At 42.3% G+C, this 20850-nt stretch overlaps 1 protein-coding gene across 3 annotated transcripts in view; it reads left to right on the forward strand.

Moving 5' to 3' along the window:
- The first annotated feature begins 14186 nt into the window (after positions 1 to 14186).
- The window catches only part of setbp1 (SET binding protein 1), a 291473-nt gene continuing 284809 nt past the window's right edge, over positions 14187 to 20850 (forward strand). Inside the window, exons 1-2 of one of the 3 annotated variants that reach the window (XM_067985270.1) lie at positions 14187 to 14599; positions 15488 to 16049. In XM_067985270.1, the coding sequence (XP_067841371.1) occupies positions 15600 to 16049 (450 nt within the window). In that variant the 5' untranslated portion in view covers positions 14187 to 14599; positions 15488 to 15599. Of the gene's footprint in view, positions 14600 to 14894; positions 14977 to 15487; positions 16050 to 20850 lie in introns of those variants that run through there. The other 2 variants (XM_067985278.1, XM_067985285.1) reach the window with 2 other exon arrangements.

Consider the following 20850-nt stretch of genomic DNA (forward strand, 5'->3'; position numbering starts at 1 on the left):
GAGGTTAGGGAGGGCTGGGGAGTCCGTTTTCACGTTGAGATTGGGAGGATGCCGTGACTGAGTATTACATGAAGATCGGGAGGGGATGCCAGGGCTGGGGAGGCCCACGGACTCCTTGAGGAGTCTAGGGGGAGCACTCCTGCTCCTTCTGGCCCACAAGGAGTTCAGAGAGGTAAAGTTTAAAAACTAACCTAGGCCTCTTCTAACCAGTCGGCTCCTCTCGCCACGTTTCTGCTGCCGGGCAGCAGACAGGATGGGACTCCCCTGCATTGACGTTAAAATTACATTGCGGGGCCGTTGACATAATCGGGCCATTACTTTTGACTCTTAAGCAGGACCCCGCCTGCTTTTAACAGGAGCCTTGTCCAGCGCCTGCATTACCGCCGTAAATATTATGGTGGGCTGGGAACATGTCGGGTTGGAGGCAGAATTTCAATTTTTAGGAATTTAACCCCTTGTCCGACCCTTTCCTGCCCATCGGGGGTGGGGGGTTTAAAATCGAGGCCCAAAGAGATGGCCGTCTATGAGGAGCACGCCATAGAGCTGTTAGGGAGGCATTCATCTCTGGGGAGATGGCACGATTCAAGGGGCGATGCTGTCTGCAGGTTAGTGGATACAGTCTTGGACATTCTCCGTGGCATCCTTGTAAAGCAGCAAGCTGCTTTCACCTCAGTGTCTCGGGAATCTGCTCACCCATTGTTAGCTCATGCCCTCTTTTCCTGCAGATCCATCACAGCAATTGAGAGCAGAGAAGGATGAAAGGTGGCCTGACAGGCTCTCAGGCTGTTAGAGGCATGTCGATCACACTACTACTAAAGAAACACTGCTCCAAAATATTACTTCAAACTCCAGAAACCACCCTTTAAAGCTTTTTGAGGCTACCAGGCTGCAAACGAGAAGCACGTCAAAGCTGATGTTGGCGACATTATTTCATTGATAATTATATTTGGTGCATCGGGAGTGTAACTTGCAGGATTTTGCCCCACCTAGCCATCCATCCGTAGTTAAATAAATGTTAATGAGCTGAGTCCTGAAATAGAAGGTGGATCATGAGAAGAAGGCCGATTGGAAATTACGGTGCTGCAATTATAGGGCGAAAACCTGGTGTAAACGGGTTGCACCCCAATGTGGAGGCCTGAAAATGATGTTGTGTCATTCCATTGCCAAGGAAACGCTGTAACTCATGAGTAAATTCAGGGCCCAAGAATCAAGAAACAAGTATATTATTTTTGTTAATAGTAGATTATCACAATGTTTGTGATTCATCATTATCATTTTTGGTCCAGTTTAATGGTGTATATTCTCCCATGTACAATAATATGCAGATCAGAAAGTATTTATATATAAAAACCTTGATTTTGTGATAATGAAAAATTTGAATGTGCACACTCCATTGGTGCAAGGGGTGGGCTATGCTGAATTTTGCGATGTTAGGCCCATCTCCTCATTTGCCTAGCTAACTTATGAATAGTATACATGTACAACAAGTCAAACTGACTGGCTGCAAATTTCACATTTAAAGGGAGAATACTTGTCCTTAAAGAGGAGGCACTTTTCAGTGTATTGAGCAGCACTGAAATTTCACATTGGAAAGAAATGGTGGAGCTGGTCAACAGCTCTGGTGGACCTGGAAACAAATGGGGAAGAGGCTTTCAGGCATCTGAAGAAGTGCCAAGGTAAGTGGACTTCCTTTTTCCTCCTTGAAAGGTGCACCACACAAGATTTGGGACTCTCCTTCCCCCTCAGGGATGCAGGATAAGGACAAATACTCGTGCATTTTTTTTATTCTCAGGATATGGGTTTCACTGGCAAGGCCAGCATTTTATTGCCCATCCCTGGTTGCCCTTTTGGTGGTGGTGGGCCTTTTTCTTGAACCGCTGCAGTCCATGTAGATGTGAAGGTACTCTCACATCGCTGTTAGGTAGGGAGTTCCAGGATTTGACCCAGCAACAATGAAGGAATGGCGATATATGTCCATGTCAGGATGGTGACTTGGAGTGGAATTTTAAGATGATGCTGTTTCCATGAACCTTCTGCCCTTGTCCTTCTAGGTGGTGGAGGTCGCGGGTCTTGGATGTGATACAAGATTCAGGGGACATTTGCAGTGGGTCACCCTAGCACCTTTCACTTATCACTTTCAAGTTTTCAGTATTTCCATCATTAAGACCAAAGTGGTGTCCCCACAGAGGGAGGTGTTGTGGGCACAGGGGTGTTGTTTACAGTGCAGGGTGAGTTCTTATATTCTTCACTGCGCTTTGCTTGAAAGCCACGGCTGTGTAAAACCATCAAAAGTGGACCAAGTTAGGTTGGAGCCATGCAACCATCTAAGCTGTCCCTCCCCATGAGGAGATGATCCAGTCTCTTAGGGAAACTGTGGGACGTTAAGTTTGGAGGCAAGTATCCTCTTGCTTTGATATCTTTGCCACACTCCCTGTCTTCCTTCTCCCAGGTGCCATACTTGTTACGCAGCTGTATCACACACAAAATGACTTATAGGAACAGGAGTAGGCCATTCAGCCCCTCGAGCCTGTTCTGCCTGTGTTTGAAGGCGTGATTATGACTCCGAGCTGGGAAGGGGGTGGGGGGGTCAAATTACGGAAGGGAAACCTGTAAGTACGAGTTTCCCAGACATCCTTACGATTTTGACGTAAGGACGTCTTTTTTTTTTTTTTGTCGGTTTGCTGTCTGACTGACTGGCCTGATTGACAGGCTGGTCTCAGTCAGACTAGAGAGCAGCCAGGGAGAGACTTGTTCAGGTAAGTCTTCAGGTAAGTCTTTGTTTGTATGGATGGGGAGGGAGTATGGGGGCATGGGGTCATGGGTTGGCATGGGGCATGGGAGCACAGGGGCATGGGAGCACAGGGGCATGGGTTGGTATGGTGGTCATGGGGGAAATCAGTCATGGGGGGGGAAGGATCGGGGGTCAGTAATGAGGGGGGATGTCAGAATCGGGGGTCATCGCGGGGGTCCGCGATCATTGGGGGGATCGGTAATTGGGGTTGGGGGTCCGTGATTGTTGGGGGAGGGTTCGGAGATTGGGGTCAGGGGTCTGCAGATAGGCTCTTTGGGCCTGGGGGAAGCACTTCTGCTCCTCTCAGCTCACAAGCTGTACCAGAAAAGCACCTACCTGTTAGTCTCGGGCCTTCTCGCCTCCTTTCACATGGCCTGAAAGAGAAGGCCCGGGAATCCTGGTCCCCCAAGGTTGAAATCGGAAACTTTGAGAAAACGGAGGCCTGAAGCCTCCTTGAAAGACTTTAAGGCCCAACTCGCCTCCTGGGAGCAGGTTGGTTGCCCGCCCCTCGTCCCGCCCCGTTGAAAACCAGAAATGGGCAGGTTGGAGGCGGGTCTGAAATGTTTGCAATTTTGCATGCCCCCCCTGCCCCCAACTCACCCATTTTTCACTTTTAAAATCATGCCCATTGCCTTTGAAATGCTTTGTAAGTGGCTATACTTTAATCTTTCTGTAAGTCCTTCCCAAGATGAGAGCACAGGACTGAGTGGCACCATGGTCTGTCTCAGACAGCACCACAGATTGCTACAGCCACACCTCCTGCATTCAGCAACATCTCTGGGATCCAAGGACATGCACCCCAAGAAAATTTTGATCTTTATTTTTGTCTGTTTAGTCAGTGCATTTTGTGGGTGAGAGTCATAAAACCAGGTGTGCGACCTTGCATGCCCAAGTCATTGCGTGTCCAATTTTATGAGATGCGATTTGGATCCTTTTTTAGAGCTCACGCTACAGGCACGTGTGATGGGGAGCCCTGATAGCCACAGATGTGCCTCCTATGACTCATTGAGCTATTGAAAAGGCTACCAATTGATAAATACTCTGCACCTTTTCCTGCTGCTGTCCCTTTCATAGAATCATAGAATCATAGAATGGTTATGGCACACAAGGAGGCCATTCGGCCCATCAAACCTGCGCCAGCTCTCTGCCGGAGCAATCCAGCTAGTCCCACTCCCCCGCTCCTTCCCCATAGCCCTGCAAATTTTTCTCCTTCAGATACCTATCTAATTCCTTTTTGAAAGCCACAATTGACCTCGCTTCCACCACCCTTTCAGGCAGTGCATTCCAGATCCTAACCACTCACTGCGTAAAAAGGTTTTTCCTCATGTTGCATTTGGCCATTTTGCCAGTCACCTTAAACCTGTGTCCTCTGGTTCGCGACCCTTCCACCAGTGGGAACAGTTTTGCTTTATTTACTTTGTCTAGACCCTTCATGATTTTGAACACCTCTAGCAAATCTCCTCTCAACCTTCTCTGCTGTAAGAAGAACAATCCCAGCTTTTCCAGTCTATCCGTGTAACTGAGGTCCCTCATCACTGGAACCATTCTAGTTGATCTTTTCTGCACCCTCTCTAAGGCCTTCACATCCTTCCGAAAGAGCGGTGCCCAGAATTGGATACAATACTCCAATTGTGGCTGAACCAGTGTTTTATAAAGGTTCAACATAACATCCTCGCTTTTGTACTCTATGCCTCTATTTATAAATCCCAGGATCCTGTACACTTTCTTAACCGATTTCTCAACCTGTCCTGCCACCTTCAACAACCTGTGTACATATACCCCCAGATCTTTCTGTTCCTGCACCCCATTTAGAGTTGTAACCTTTAGTTTATACGGCCTCTCCTCATTCTTCCTACCAAAATGTATCACCTCACACTTCTCAGTGTTAAATTTCCTCTGCCACGTGTCCGCCCATTCTACCAGCCTGTCTATGCCCTCTTGAAGTCTATCACTATCCTCCTCACTGTTTACTATACTTCCAAGTTTAGTGCCATCTGCAAATTTTGAAATTGTGCCCTGTTCAACCAAGTCCAAGTCGTTAATATATATCAAGAAAAGCAGTGGTCCCAGTACCGGCCCCTGAGGAACACTACTGTGCACCTCCCTCCAGACTGAAAAACAGCCGTTCACCACTACTCTCCGTTTCCTATTACTTGGCCATATCTACATTGTCACTGCCCCTTTTATTTCATGGGCTTCAATTTTATTGACAAGCCTATTATGTGGTACTTTATCAAACGCCTTTTGGAAGTTCATATACACAACATCAACCGCATTGCCCTCATCATCAAAAAACTCAATCAAGTTAGTCAAACACGATTTGCCTTTAATAAATTGGAGCTGGCTTTCCCTTATTAATTCACACTTGTCCAAGTGACTATTAATTTTGTCCCAGATTATTGTTTCTAAAAGTTTCCCCACCACTGAGGTTACACTGACTGGCCTGTAGTTGCTGGGTTTATCCTTACATCCTTTTTTGAACAAGGGTGTAACATTTGCAATTCTCCCGACCTCCGGCACCATTCCTGTGTCTAAGACGAATTGGAAGATTGTGGCCAGTACTTCCAAAATTTCCACCCTTACTTCCCTCAGCAACCTAGGATGCATCCCATCCGGACCGGATGACTTATCTATTTTAAGTACAGCCAGCCTTTCTAGTACCTCGTCTTTATCAATTTTTATCCCATACAGTATCTCAACTACCTCCTCTTTTATTGTGGCTTTGGACGTATCTTCTTCCTTGGTAAAGACAGATGCAAAGTACTCATTTAGTACCTTGGCCGTGCCCTCTGCCTCCATGCATCGAGAAAAGCAGTGTTCCCAGTACCACTTTTTGGTCGGCCCCACCCCTCTTCTTACTACCCGTTTACTATTTATATGCCTATAGAAGACTTTTGGATTCCCTTTTATGTTAGTTGCCAGTCTATTCTCATACTGTCTCTTTGTCCCTCTTATTTCCTCTTTTACTTCCTCTCTGAACTTTCTATACTCAGCCTGGTTCTCACTTGTATTAACAACCTAACATCTGTCATATACCCCCTTTTTCTGCTTCATCTTGCTCTCTATCTCTTTCGTCATCCAGGGAGGTCTGGCTTTGGTTGTCCTACCTTTCCCCCTCGTGGGAATGTATCTGGACTGTACCCGAACCATCTCTTCTTTAAAGGCCACCCGTTGTTCAATTACTTTTCTCTGAGAAAGTGATTAAGTAATGACCCTTGGCATACATAACCTCTGTGATTTGCCTGACATGGCTCTGAACTATAGACTGGCTGATGTGCCAAATCAGGAAAATTGACATTTTCAAGATCTTTCAAGAAATCGACAGATTTTTGGTACGTGGGGGTATCAAGTGATACGAAGCAAAGGCGGGTAAATGGAGTTGGGGTACAGATCAGCCATGCTCTAACTAAATGGTGGAACAGGCTCAAGAGGCTGTTCCTATGTCCCCTGTGGTGGCTGGGAAGCCAAGGTGGCTGTCATCTTCACAGCAACAGGAAGAACAATTCCATTCATAGAGGTGGTCTGCAGATCAGACTGTAGCAGATGGCAGAGCTCTGTTACAGCTTCTGCAGTGTAGCAAAGGCACTGAGCACAGGTTTTATCTGACATGCCAAGGTAGGAGTAGTGTGGTTTGTAGAGCTGGATTCTGGGGTAAGTGGCGGTCTGCACATACGATCTGAGATGTCTTCATGCCTGCAGATGGGTCCCATCATGAAACTGTCCTCTTCACTCAGATCAAGCTTCAGAATAGGAGCTGAAAGTGCCAAGTTCATCTTACCAACTTTCCCAGTAAAATATTAGCACTTTAAGAAGTGCAACATAGCCCAAATTCAGACAGTACAAAAAGTCAGCACTCTAGAGCATAAAAAATATGCAAAAAGCTAAATTCACATCTTACAAATGCTTCCAGCCAAAACACAGTTTTAGTAATGCAGCCAAACATTCTACACACCAGCATTAATAAGGCCTATTAAGCAGGCCTCACTGGCTGGAATCCTGATGCGCTCGGTTTTTATGGCTGAGGCTATTGCTGTGATCCTCGCCTGATCTTGTGAAATTTGGCAGGGATCTTTTTGCTGTAATTTAAATATGTTTATGAGGCTCACATGTGCCTGTAACATGGCCTCTAAAATAAGGATCCAAATCGCATCTCATAAAATTGGACAAGTAATTAATCAGGCATGCAAGGCTGCACACCTGATTTTATGACCCTCACCCGCAGAATGCACTGAGGAAACAGTCAAAAATTAAAATGTTCTTGGGGAGCATGTCTCTGGATCCCAATAGAAAATCAATCCTATATATAGTGCGGTATTCCCACTTCTGCAATTGTCACTACGCCACTGCAAATAGCCTGCCAAACCTCTAGAGTCACACATGACGGCCACTTGGGCAAAGTTCCTTAGGTAGATGGTGTCTGTGGAAACAAATGAGTCAGCATCTTCAGGAGGGGAAGTGACAAAATTGGAAGGATTTTTTTTAAATTACCTTTTTTTTCTTTCAATGTGTTCAATTAGAAATCTGATCCCATAGAATCGTGCCAGCATTCTGAATCCTGATTTGATATCTGGGCACCTTTGCTGCCAGCACATGAAAACCGATGAAGAAAAGAATGCCTATCAGCATCTTTCTTGTAGCAAACCCAGTCCAATTTAAACTTTAAAGGTGCTTCAGACAGTAGAATGGGTGCAGAACAAATTGGGTGTTCTGTAAGTAAGATAAGAGGTGCACCTGAAATAATGTCATAAATCCTCTGAAAAGCCAAAGTAATTACAAGCTTTAGATATGGATTGCCTAAATCTAGGGGATGCTACTTTTATCAGTAAATTTGCAATGTGCCCTGAGGGATCAATTTTCAGAGAATTTTATTGTTGGCAAAAATATGGCACCTTTTTCACCTCAGTAGAAGTATACAATTTTAAATACATTTATACTCACAACATCTGCCTCAATGTGGAATCTTTTTAAATCACAAGAAATGGCATCTTAACACCCTCATTGGAGGTTTGGTATTTTTTTTGTTTGAAAAATATTAATTAAAACTTTATATTTAAAGAATGACCACAATCCAAGACAATGCTACTTGACCACTGGGGAGTAGTGAAAGGAACGAACATTGGACAATAAAAATTATATTTTTTCATATTTATTTCTCCGACGCAACATTGGTTGCAGCTTATTTACAAATGCATTAAAAGCACCAGAAGCTAAGACTCTGTGGCGATATAAATATTTAAAAACCTATTAGTGAGGTGCTTTTATACTAGTCTCCTCTCAGGTTGTACACTGGCTCCAAACAGCCCACAAGAAGAGTGAAACACAATTGTGCTGAAGGGCTGGTTGTAAAAAGAATGAATTCCAGCCTCCAGTGAGATGAAATTTTGACTGAAGTTTTTTTAAAAATCGGATGTGTTTTTACATTTTTGAGCTGGCTTGTTCATTTTCATGGAAAGACAGCTGGGTGTACTGATATCAGCACAAAATAAGTCTTCCACCTTCTGGAGGGTACATTGTTAAAGTCAAATGATCCAAGTACAGAAGCCAGGAGCTTTCTTCCACATAATGTTATGCAGATCATAATGATAGATAGAGGTGAAATCCTAAGCTTCATTTCAAAGTTAATACTATTTGCCTGTACAGTAAATTAAAAACTGTGGATAAAGCATTCACTGGACATTCATCAAACAAATCAAAAATGAATAAAGGGATTCGACTGCATCTCCCCTAAATCTGCCACGAGTTAATATATATGGAAACTATATATACACAGGATGCAAATTTCTTGCATATTATCCAAGCAACATTTCCTTTCATGAGATTCTTCTAGTCACAAAATTCTTGACAATTCAAAGATGGATGAAGTATGTCAAAATAGTTTCATCAGGCTGAAATGTAGAAACTATCAGTTCAAAAAAATAACATATTTAATTGCGCTGCTTTTCAAACCATTCTTGTGCAGGAATGTCAACACCATCACTGAGCATATACTAGTGCATAAATTGGGATTTTTTTCTGCTGTCGAGCCATCTTCTACAATTGCATACACTGCAGCTAGATTAATGGACCTTTTGACATTTATATACCAGTTAAGTAGTTTGTTAACTGCTTGAGAAGTGTTAAAGGATCGTTATTTTAGGTTGTGATTGGCTGCTATTATTTTGTTACCACTAACAAAATTCCATTATCAGCAAATGCAAGTTTAAAACACCATTTCATTAATGGCTCATTTGTTTCAGTAGAAAACAGCAATTTGCACATTTTTTGGAAAAAGTAAGAATTTTGATTCCAATAAAATCATGACACCATCTATTAAAGACTTCCTTAAGCCACAATGCAATTGAGTCCAGCAATAGAAATACATTCTAAAGAACAATTCATGATGTTTCCTAATGCTTGAGGCAATGTGAGTAGAAGGCAAAAGTTAATGTAAGTGTTCCGCTAAAACCTGTTGAAGCTTAGCATGTATCAACAAAATAAAAACTTTGGATTTCCAAATAAGTATTACAGGTCTTGATTTGAACCTAGCTATGTGGTTACACTCCCTTAATAGTGGTTCAGTTTTATTTTGCACCCAAAAGTTAGCTCCATATCACAGCTTGATATGTTCAGTGCATTTTGAGTCTTTAATCTTTAGCCCTTTGGATATGTAAGTAGAGATTATATTTAATCCCATGTTCAACTGCACTAGCTATCAAAAAAAAGGATGGCCTTGTTGAGCCTATTAGCCCTTTGCTGCTGTGAAAAACTCTTCTGGTCTTATAAACATGGTTTCCATGTGAAGCATTAAACTATTTTCTTAATAAATGTGCTTAAGAAACAATTATGGTGCATTCACAATCCACAAATTTAGAATTGATGCAAAGCCAAAACTGCTTCGCACTGATACCAAACTTGGGTGTAAATGATACGTGAAAGCCCGAACTGCATCCGTAGTGAGGCAGAGTGAGACTCACTCCTTTAGGAACTCTCCCTCTCACTCTGCTGTGTTCTGGGGTCAGGTCAGGCCATGACACTGATTTCAGGCTGCGCAGTTGTATTATAAATACACCCCTAAGATGCATGCCTAGAGAAAAAATTGATTGAGAGAAATGTGAAGAAGATGGGTAGGTGCAGTTCAAATCTATCTAAAAGAGTTACCTAATGTCCTTTTCTGTTCCAAAAAAAAATCTTAAGCACTTCAAAATTAATTCGCAACTATTACAAATATTGAATATTTAAGCAAAATCACTCAGTAAGACTTTTGTGTAGACAGTGCTGCTCAGAGAATTGCTAGTCTAGTAGCAGATGCACCAGCAGGCACAAGTCACCATCATTTTTATATCAAATAGTTTTGGGTCAGCTTGAGTAACTGTATTCATAGAAAAATAATTATTTATTCAAAAGATGTTGGGCAATAACGCTATGTATAGAACTAGTATATTGAGGGTGTTTTTTTTTTAAGAAAAGCAAATATATTTGTTTTCATATGTTTCATTCTAGTATCTATTTATGGATCAACATTTAGATTTTGCCATATCATGAACCATTAGTGGTCAGATAGACAACCTGTTCCCAGATGTTTGCCAATTTCATTCAAAAGCCAGAAGAGAATACAACAGTGTTCCAAGATCCCTCTTGAATTTTACTGCTCTAAGCTTTTTTTTCTAATATCATGGCCAACTCACAAGACTCACCATGTTGGGAATTGCAGATCCAAGCCCATGACCTACTATTCTATTTTACAGTAAACATGTAAACACAATTCTATGAAGATCTTCCCTTGCAACTGTTAAATTACATTTAATGGTGCATTTTCAAATGTCCTTGTGCTAGGGGAAAAAATAATCTTGGACCATTCTATTGCACCTTGTACAATCATATGATTTTACAGCACCAGGCCATTTGTCCTATTGCAGCTGTGCCAGTTCTCTGAAAAAATGATCCATTTAGTCCCATTTCTCTGTCCTTTCCCCATACTCTTAAAATGTATCTTTTTCAAATATTTATCCACTTTTAAAAGACATTATATATTTTACTTCCACCATTGTTTCTGGTAGGGCATTCTATAACAACCCTCTGCAAAAAAAAAATAACCTCTTCCATCCTTCGTTTGCTCCTCTGAAGCGCCTTGGGACATTTTACTATGTTAAAGGCCCTATATAAATGCAAGTTGTTGATGTTGATTTAAATTTATGTCCTCTAGTTACTAAGTCACTGAGCAGAGGGAATCGTTTTTCTCTATTTACCTTGTCAAAGCACTTTTAAGTTCCAAGTCCTTTATCAGTTCTCCTCTTAACCTTCTCTGTTCTGATGGAAACAGCCCCAGTTTGTCTATTCCCTCCACATAACTAAAGCCTCTGGTCCCTACTATCATCTTAGGGAATCTCTTCTGACATTCTTAGTAGCCATGACATAAGAACATAAGAACATAAGAAATTGGAGCAGGAGTAGGCCAATCGGCCCCTCGAGCCTGCTCCGCCATTCAATAAGATCATGGCTGATCTGATCCCAACCACAAATCTAAAGAACACAAGAAGTCGGAGCAGGACCCGGCCACATAGCCCCTGGGCCCTCTCCGCCACCCACAGGGCATTGACCGATCCGAACTCAGCTTCATGTCCAATTTCCTGCCCGCTCCCCATAACCCCTAATTCCCTTTACTTCTAGGAAACTGTCTATTTCTGTTTTAAATTTATCTAATGATGTAGCTTCCACAGCTTCCTGGGGCAGCAAATTCCACAGACCGACCACCCTCTGAGTGAAGAAGTTTCTCCTCATCTCAGTTTTGAAAGAGCAGCCCCTTATTCTAAGATTATGCTCCCTAGTTCTAGTTTCACCCATCTTTGGGAACATCCTTACTGCATCCACCCAATCAAGCCCCTTCACAATCTTATATGTTTCAATAAGATCGCCTCTCATTCTTCTGAACTCCAATGAGTAGAGTCCCAATCTACTCAACCTCTCCTCATATGTCCGCCCCCTCATCCCCGGGATTAACCGAGTGAACCTTCTTTGTACTGCCTCGAGAGCAAGTATGTCTTTTCTTAAGTATGGAGACCAAAACTGTATGCAGTATTCCAGGTGCGGTCTCACCAATACCTTATATAACTGCAGCAATACCTCCTTGTTTTTATATTCTATCCCCCTAGCAATAAAAGCCAACATTCCGTTGGCTTTCTTGATCACCTGCTGCACCTGCATACCAACTTTTTGATTTTCTTGCACTAGGACCCCCAGATCCCTTTGTACTGCAGTACTTTCCAGTCTCTCGCCATTAAGAAAATAACTTGCTCTCTGATTTTTCCTGCCAAAGTGCATAACCTCACATTTTCCAATATTATATTGCATCTGCCAAATCTCCGCCCACTCACCCAGCCTGTCTATATCCCCTTGCAGGTTTTTTATGTCCTCCTCACTCTCTACTTTCCCTCCCATCTTTGTATCATCTGCAAATTTTGATATGTTGCACTCGGTCCCCTCCTCCAAATCGTTAATATAGATTGTAAAGAGTTGGGGACCCAGCACCGACCCCTGTGGAACACCACTGGTTACTGGTTGCCAGTCCGAAAATGAACCATTAATCCCAACTCTCTGCTTCCTGTTCGATAACCAATCCTCCACCTATGCCAGAATATTACCCCCAATCCCGTGATTTTTTATCTTAAGTAATAATCTTTTATGTGGCACCTTGTCGAATGCCTTCTGGAAGTCTGGACATCGTTCTTAACTACAAACAAAATTATTTGAATACCTTCTAGTAGTCTGTTTTTGCTTTTACTTAATCTATTTTTTTTCAATTGCTTCTTTTTATGTTCCTCCAAGACCAGAAGTTCTGGATGATTTAGCCTGCCTCTATGGACGCCATCAGTGTTTCCATTAGTTCAGCCACTAGGAGGTGCTGTGGCAGTGCAGGTTGCCCAGGTTTATTCTTTTAGTGGTGGGGTTTTGCTCATTGCTGTGGCTGCACCTGATGATCCCAGCTAAGTTGCCAACTTTTCACAGTTGACATTGTTGCAATTTTTGGAGGCGAGATAAGTCCAAAACGGTGAAACCATTCTATTAGGCTTACAGAATGGTTTTGTTCTGTTGTGTAGCTAGCTCAAATTTAAATGGTGGTAGTTGTTACCCATATCATTTAACATAGGTGAAACTACTCTAAAGGTATGTTTAATGACCACCACCAATTGGGCATGTTCCTTTGCATAGATAGAATTGCATCATATGTGCTAGATGGATAAGATCTACCACAGTGTAAGTGTTTATGAGACCCCATGATACACATGTCTCACACAGGAATGCTAGTGTGTGACTCATGTGGATAAGGGTTGCTAACTCTGGTTGGATGTATTCCTGGAGTTTTTATCACATGACTCTCACCTCCAACTGCCCAGTCAAACAGTCTTTTTTCCATATCCAATATTTTATAACTAATAAATGAAAGTGTTCAAAGAAAATGAAAAAAACATTTCTTTAATGTCCCTGTGATTTTTCTCCTGGGTTGCTCGCAGCAGTCTTAAGGAGATTAATCTTTAATTCCTGGAGATTCTGGGACAATTCTGGAGGATTGGCATTGGAGATATAAGAAAGTTGTCATACCGAACTTGCTGTTCTGGGAAAGTTGGGATAAAGTGTCAGTAAAGGATATCTCCTGAATCAGAACCATGTATTAATGATTTTTTGCCACTGGATTGCCCAGCTCGATCATTCGGTAAGGTTGCACCTCACTATAATATACCAGAACTAGCATCATGAAAGATGTGCACTTTTTATAACTCGCCCAGTTGAAAATCTACATAGACATCCTTTTGATTGATCCTAAAGCATTACATTGATGCATTACATTTGATTTCAATACGCATTTGCTGATTGCCCGAATACACAGAGAGGTAGGGGTTGGGAACGGGTAATTCTAAACCTATGAACTTGCCGCCCCACAGCGGGTGAATATGCAGCGGTGCCGCTACCTTAAGGGGCTGACGTCAGTAGCACGCGGCCCCGGGGAGGAGGGGGTTCCCGGGACACGCACAGAGGATGGCACAGAAAGCAAAGAGGAGCAGTGTGTGCAAACCCCGGGAAAATAAAACAAAATACAGCCCGAGTGAACTGCTGCCTGTGGAGTAAATCACACTAACAACTAGGAACACATTAAAAAATATAAACAGACACAATTCTGAGCGCACTGAAATGCAATTGAGGGTAAGCAGAGATGATACAAGTTCCCCCCCCCCCCCTCCCAAATGTGACACGAATGTTGTAAGGGCCGGGTTAAGACTGAGTGCAGCTCACCCCCTATCCCCTCCCCCATGTGGCAACAGGCAGGTAACGAGCAGAGGCAGGCGCTGTGTGGTGAGAGGCACAGGCTCAGGCTGAGCTCGGAATTAGCATTGGAGGAGGCCCGTTCCTGTAACAATCACTGCCGTGCGCTGTGATCGCCCGTTCCCCTCCCTCTCTGCAAACTGCGGAGCTCCGCAGCAGCAAGCAGCAGCTACAGCCGCTTGCATCGACAAGTGCTTTCATTCCCCCAGTAACCCCTTCCAAAAAAAAAAACCCCAAGCAGATTGATCGGGGAGCCCGGCTTATTTGCAGATCGAACCTTCCTCTAAAGACCAATACCTAAGAGCACTCGAGGCGCCATTTTTCCTCCCTCTTCGGATCCGAGCCGAGAGTTGGACTTGCTCTCTCTCTCCCTCTCTCTCTCCCTCTCTCTCTCTCCCTCTCCCTCCCTCTCGTTTGCTGCTCGAGTTGACAGATCAGATCATGCCATTTTCAGGACCTCGGGAGGTTTGGGAGTAGTTGAGATCACAGGTTATCGGCGCTGGATATGGGTTAGTAAGTGGCAATTGGTGATTTTTATATTGGGGGGGGGGGGTTTGCTGATTTAAATTATTGTCTTAAGGGGGAAAAATGTGTACGTGTTTAGTGAGAAGGAGTTGATGGTGCAATTTGGTTGTTTAAAAAAAAAGTCCGTCTTTTTGGTCGGATTGGAGTGGAGCTCGAGAGCCTCTAGCATCGGATTCCAGCAGCTGCAGTTTTCAACCTCGACACATTGTATCTCAGCGCTTTTACCGAGGGTGCAGAGCCGGGGCGTTTGGACGCTGCAAAAAATTTTTTTAACCCAAAAATAAAATAAAATAATAAAAAGCAACCAACTTCAACATGACAGATCCGACATTGTCGACATCTAAAAGGCTACTGGATTACTGAAGGTGGATTTAAAAATAAAATGATACGATCGAGGTAGAGGAAAGTGGATTCATTTGACAGGAGCCCGTAACGTGGCTGTTGGACTGGTTCGAGGGGACATGAATCCCTTTTTCGTAGGAATTTTGTTTTTGGGAATATGACTAACGTTTAACTTTTTTTTTGCTGTGGCTGTCTGGGAAAATGTCGAACATTGTATTATATGGTAAATAAAGGCGTACAGATCGAAATACAAAATGCGCCCATTATTTTAACAGGAGTCTGTATGGTAGTTGAAAATTCACTGGTTGGGGGGGGGGGGGGGGGAAGAGACTGGAGTCGTTTTAAGTAATAAAGGTCTTTGCTTGAATTATTTGGACAACTTAATAAATTACTGGTATGTGCCTTATTTTATTTATTTACACTGATCGTGAATAAGTCAGAAGAAGTGGCATTTTAAGCCAATAAGATTGAAGTTAGTATCGTTTCTTGATGTTTGTTGTTAAGATCTACTTTGTATCTTTTTTTTGTTTCCAGATTGCAGTTTTTGTTTTATTTGGGAGATCGGATTACTTTGGAGTAACGGAGGACACTGAAAAGTGCTGAATTCGTGCTCTCCACAGTCTTTGTGCCTCTCACGTACGTTGGGATGGAGCAGAGGGAGGCGGCAATGGGCTGCAGGCAGAAGCCGGCTGATGGGGACTTCAAGTCGGCTGGCTGCAGTGCCAAGTCCGCAGTCTCTCCTGGAGCTTTGATGCAGTCGTCTGGGAGCCAGATGAACGGGGGAAGGCAGGACCAGGACGACGAGGAGAGCGCCTGTGGTAGCCAGGACTCCAACTCCAACACAGACAGCGATAAATCAATGCAGGGAGACGGCCTGGAGGAACACGAGTTTTCCATCAAGGAGGCGAACTTCACAGACGGCAGCCTGAAACTCAAGATCCAGACCACCAAACGGCCCAAGAAACCTCCCAAGAACCTGGAGAATTACATCTGCCCCCCGGAGATCAAGATCACCATCAAGCAGCCAGGGGACCAGAGAAACTGCAGATTGAGCAAAAGTAACAAGGTATCAAAAGAAGATGAAAAGAAAAAGAAGGTAAGAAGCTCACAACTATCCAACTTCCTTTTGTGTTTACACTGCATCCTGGCTTGTATTTTGATAGGCGATAAACATGTTTTTACAAGATGGTTGATACCTCTTGTTATGGCTGCAGAGGGGGAAAGGAGCAATGGGAATCAGGTGGCTAGAGACGCTCTTACATTTACACGTAATCATTTTGCGTGCTTTTTGATTGAGATAAACGTATTTACAATACACAAGTGCGTTTTCATTAACTATTTGCGATGGCCCCTATTACTGTTTCAGATATCGTCTGATTTCTTTAAAGTCAGTCATTTGCCAGTCAATGCTGTATTCATCCTAATCATTTGAAAATGTATTTATATAACGGGTGTGAAAAAATTAGATGCAAATGGCTTCAGTGCAGATGTCAGTGCGCCTTTATTCGGGGGACTCAGTTGTTCAATAGTTGTGTTTTTAAACCAGATAAAGTAAGTATTCATTCTGAATTAGAAATAGAGCAGGTAACAACATTTTAAATGTTAATTTGTGGTGGAGTAAATCTTGATATTGCTGAAACAAACTGTACACAGGGCCATAGGCATGGGAGAATGGGTTATGATACTACTTCTGTCCCCCACAGTGATGGTGATCACTTGACAAATGTTAAGTTCTCAGTTGGAAATTGGCTACCCTTCACCAATGGAGCATTGCCTCCCCAAACACCTGGGTTAGTATTCATACTTCAGTTTAGGAGCGTTTCGTGAAATTATCGTTTGCATTGAACCCACATTTAATATGAATTCCACTCCTGGAGTCGAATTGCTAGTGTAATTATTACTGTATTGCACACTTGCACAGAGCTCCATTTTTAGGAGGCACAGCACAAGTCTTTATTCAGAATGTCTCTGTATGTTTGAAAATATTGGTATTGCCCGGCAACATAAGACACTAACAAGGTGACGTTAGTTATGCCTGGCATCACTCTTCTGGTGTCTGTCCATCATTGCTCTGTTATCAGTGATCAAAGATGCCCTGCTGTGTCTATAGTGTAAACAGGCAGCGCTGCTGATTATCTTGGTGATACCTGGAGTGAACCATACCGGAGTCATTCTGGAGTCCTTGTATGACTTCACCTTTGAATTTTTACCTGCTTCACTGGGGCAGTACAATATCACTGTTTAATTTGTATTCCACAATACAGTAGAAACAAAAATTCTTGATCGAGTGCAATGTCAATCTGTGTGATAATATGCAGTTTTATAAAGATTTTATTTGCACATGTAGTTTTTCTGCATGTGATTAAGGAGACTCTGATTAATCAGTATTGTCTTCTGCGATATACAGAGTTAGACCTTAAAATCCAAGAGGACACTGGGGAAATCAGAGTTTGAATAGCAATGTTTTTATAGACTGGAAGTGGTTTACTGTATTACTCAGCTTTGCAAAGGATGAAAATAATACTGACCCTTCTTAAAGGCTCCATTCTGTGGTTAAAATGCATTTGTGGTGAAACGCTTAAAAGTTATAGTTCCCAGCCAAGCTATATTGTATTGGACCTTTTAGGATCTTGACATAAGGGAATTGTGGAAATGGAAAGCCTCAAGCTATCGTCATAAATACATGAAGAATACATTTAATAGAGCACTTCCCCTTTAAATGCGAGTCCACGGCCTCGCACCCCACCCCCTTCCTATTGCTGAATGTTTTACTATCAAGATTGTGTCTTGGCTCACAGCGCAATGGAAGTAATTGGAACCAGTCTGTGCTGGTCAGGGCAGATTGTAAAAATCCAGTTCTTTGGCATGTTGGGGAAATGGGATATAATTTACTTAATTCTGTTTGAAGTCCTTACACATTATTTTTAATATTTTTTAAAAAACTTATTTCCAGCATGACATATTTGATGGATTAACATTTGAAATAAAACATTGGGTGGTTTTGACAAACTCATTGAAACTTGTTGCAAATGTTCCAGGGAAGGCTGACAAGAATAGTTTTGAAAACCATTATATCAGTTTGTTGCAGTTCATTAGCTTACAAAAGGTGAAACTTATTCCTAGTTAATTTATTTATCAGGTTTCAAATTACTGTCCCTTGTATCAAGATGTTTGCGGTTATTAGCCTATTCCCGTGTGCTACAATGCTCATAAATAAATGCAGCATGCTTCCTCATTTTGGCATAGAACTGAGTGCTAAACTGAAGTTAAAATTTTGATTACAGGTATATCAACATGCAGTCCTGATATATAAAAAAATCTAAAAAGACTATTTGTTAGGAAGGTGGTATATCACTGTTATTTTAGGTTGGCAATAAATTTGGAGTTGCTGGTCTGGGCATTGAGCATCATAGCACTATCCTGTCATATTGGAGCACTGCTTCACTCTGAACATGATATTGAAAGTTGGCTGATGGGCACTAATTTCTTGATAGATAGGACAATTGTTTGAGACTGGAAAAATAAAATGGCATAGGCAGTTAAAGTTTTTTTTCTTTTTAAGATATCTGAGGTAAGATTCACAAAATACATTTTTGTAACCCTCTCCTGGATAATGTTCAGTAAAGACATCGTAGTAATAATTGTTATTGAAAAAGAAAAGTTTCTAGTCGGTGCCAAGACAGTCAAGGTGGAGGAGGCAAGGAGCTCAAGAATTTTGTACATGTACCTAACTTAAGCTTTTACAGTGAAATGGTGACATTGGCATTTGGTACAGAACCTGTTTTGCAGCTCCTTTTGAAAGATAAAACATAAGTTTTTAAGATTGAACACTTAATGCTGTACAGTAGTAACTTGGATGCTTATTCAAGAATGAGAAAGGCCAGATAACTCTTGAAAGTTTTGTTTTCTTCTCTGACTTAATATTCTTCGATGTCAAGTAATGGTTATCCACTGTGCTTTCACCTCTGGGACATGGGTTCAAATGTAGCCCAAACTGATAGGAAGAGATTCCTTTCCCTACTGGCTCTAAGCAATTTATATGTAATGAGTTTGGGCAGCTTTAACCCAATCCTAATAGTCATAAGACCCGCAGTACAAAGCTGCACTGATTTAGCATTAAGATCAGCAGTCCACACTCAATGAGGCCACAGGATGACTATGGTGGAAAATTAATATATCACACTGCTAAAGTAAGGGTTTGTTTTCTGAACTTTGCACTGAGGCATATTGTTTGGACAGAACGGAGGGAGCTTTACCATGCATCTAACTCTGTTATACATGATCTGTGGGTGCTTGATGCTCAGATTGGCTGCTCTCAATGGGAAATGTTACATTCTGCTGCACTAATTCCCTTTGCCTTAACAACAACAACAATAACTTGCATTTCTTTAGCGTCGTTAACGTAGTAAAACGCTCCGAGGCACTTCACGGGAGTATTATTAAACAAAATTTGACACCGAGCCACATAAGGCGATATTAGGGCAGGTGACTGAAAGCTTGGTCAAAGAGGTAGGTTTAAAGGAGCGTCTGAAAGGAGGAGAGAGAGGTGGAGAGGTTTAGGGCCTAGGCAGCTGAAGGCACGGCCACCAATAATGGAGCGATTAAAATTGGGGATGCACAAGAGGCCAGGATTGGAGGAGCGTAGAGATCTCGGAGGGTTGTAGGGCTGGAAGAGGTTACAGAGATAGGGAGAGGCGAGGCAATGGAGCGATTTGAAAACGAGGATGAGAATTTTTAAATCAAGGTGTTGCTGGGAGCCAATGTAGGTCAGCGAGCACTGGGGTGATGGGTGAACGGGACTTGGAGGGAGTCAGGATGCGGGCAGCAGAGTTTTGGATGAGCACAAAAATCCATTGTCAGAGTATTCTCTGTACTACAGCCAAGTTCCTTCCTCCCCCCTCCAATAATAAGTGGGATAAAATCCCAAACATTTCAGTTCAAATACGTTTTAAATCTTTTTCTCAGTATGATGCAGTTAAGGCCACTTAGGACCATAAAATAGGCTCTGTTGCATGGCAGACCATAGCACTGTGGTACTGCAGCATCATGGTGGGGAGAAGGGTGATTGCATTGTCAATTTGGTAAACTGGCATGTTTTCTGTCTGGGAATTTGGAAGAATTTGAGACTAAGAAAAAGATCAGCAGGAAAAAGGAGAACCAAGAGTTTGAAATTGAGATGGATACGGCAGAAAATATAGATAGATCCAGAAATCACTATGATAGAAGAAGAGGAATGTGGGATCATGGTAAGGTATGGGGCACATAGGTTTATATTTTCTTCTGGTTGTTAATGTGAATGAGAAAGTCAGTACAACTTTAAAACAGATTCCCTTGTTTTATACTCATCAGTTTATGTTTTACTTATACTAGTGATTGAAGGAAAATATATTCCATCATATTGATGCAACCATTGGGGGAGGGGTGGTGAGATTGATGTGTTTTTCTTCTTTCATCCCTCATATTTTGGCATGGGTTATTTCTTTGTATTCTGGCCACACTCTAAATCCCCAAATTGCCTCTGTTATTTCTCACTCCACTCTTTCTTTATTCTTGGTTGCATCTCTGCTCCATAGTAAAGATAGCGAGGTGCTAAAGATGGGAAATATACTCATACCATGCAGAAAGATGATAGGAAGGTTAATGGGTGAGCCCTAGTGAGGGAGAAATGGGCCAATAAATTCACCAGGTGAAAGCGAGCTTGTCTAAACACAAGTCTAATACAAAATGTGCACTTCGTGTTGGTTGCATTGATATTTCTACTGTGGTTCTGAAATAGTGATACTTAGGTTATACTTGTTAGGATACACTGTTGACCTAAAATTTTGGTGGAATCTCTGTGACTATTTTAGTTATTCCACTCATATGGTTAACTCCATTGTGATTGTGATCAACTTGTT

This window comes from Heptranchias perlo, chromosome 1 (genome assembly GCF_035084215.1).
Source record: "Heptranchias perlo isolate sHepPer1 chromosome 1, sHepPer1.hap1, whole genome shotgun sequence".
Taxonomy (NCBI): domain Eukaryota; kingdom Metazoa; phylum Chordata; class Chondrichthyes; order Hexanchiformes; family Hexanchidae; genus Heptranchias; species Heptranchias perlo.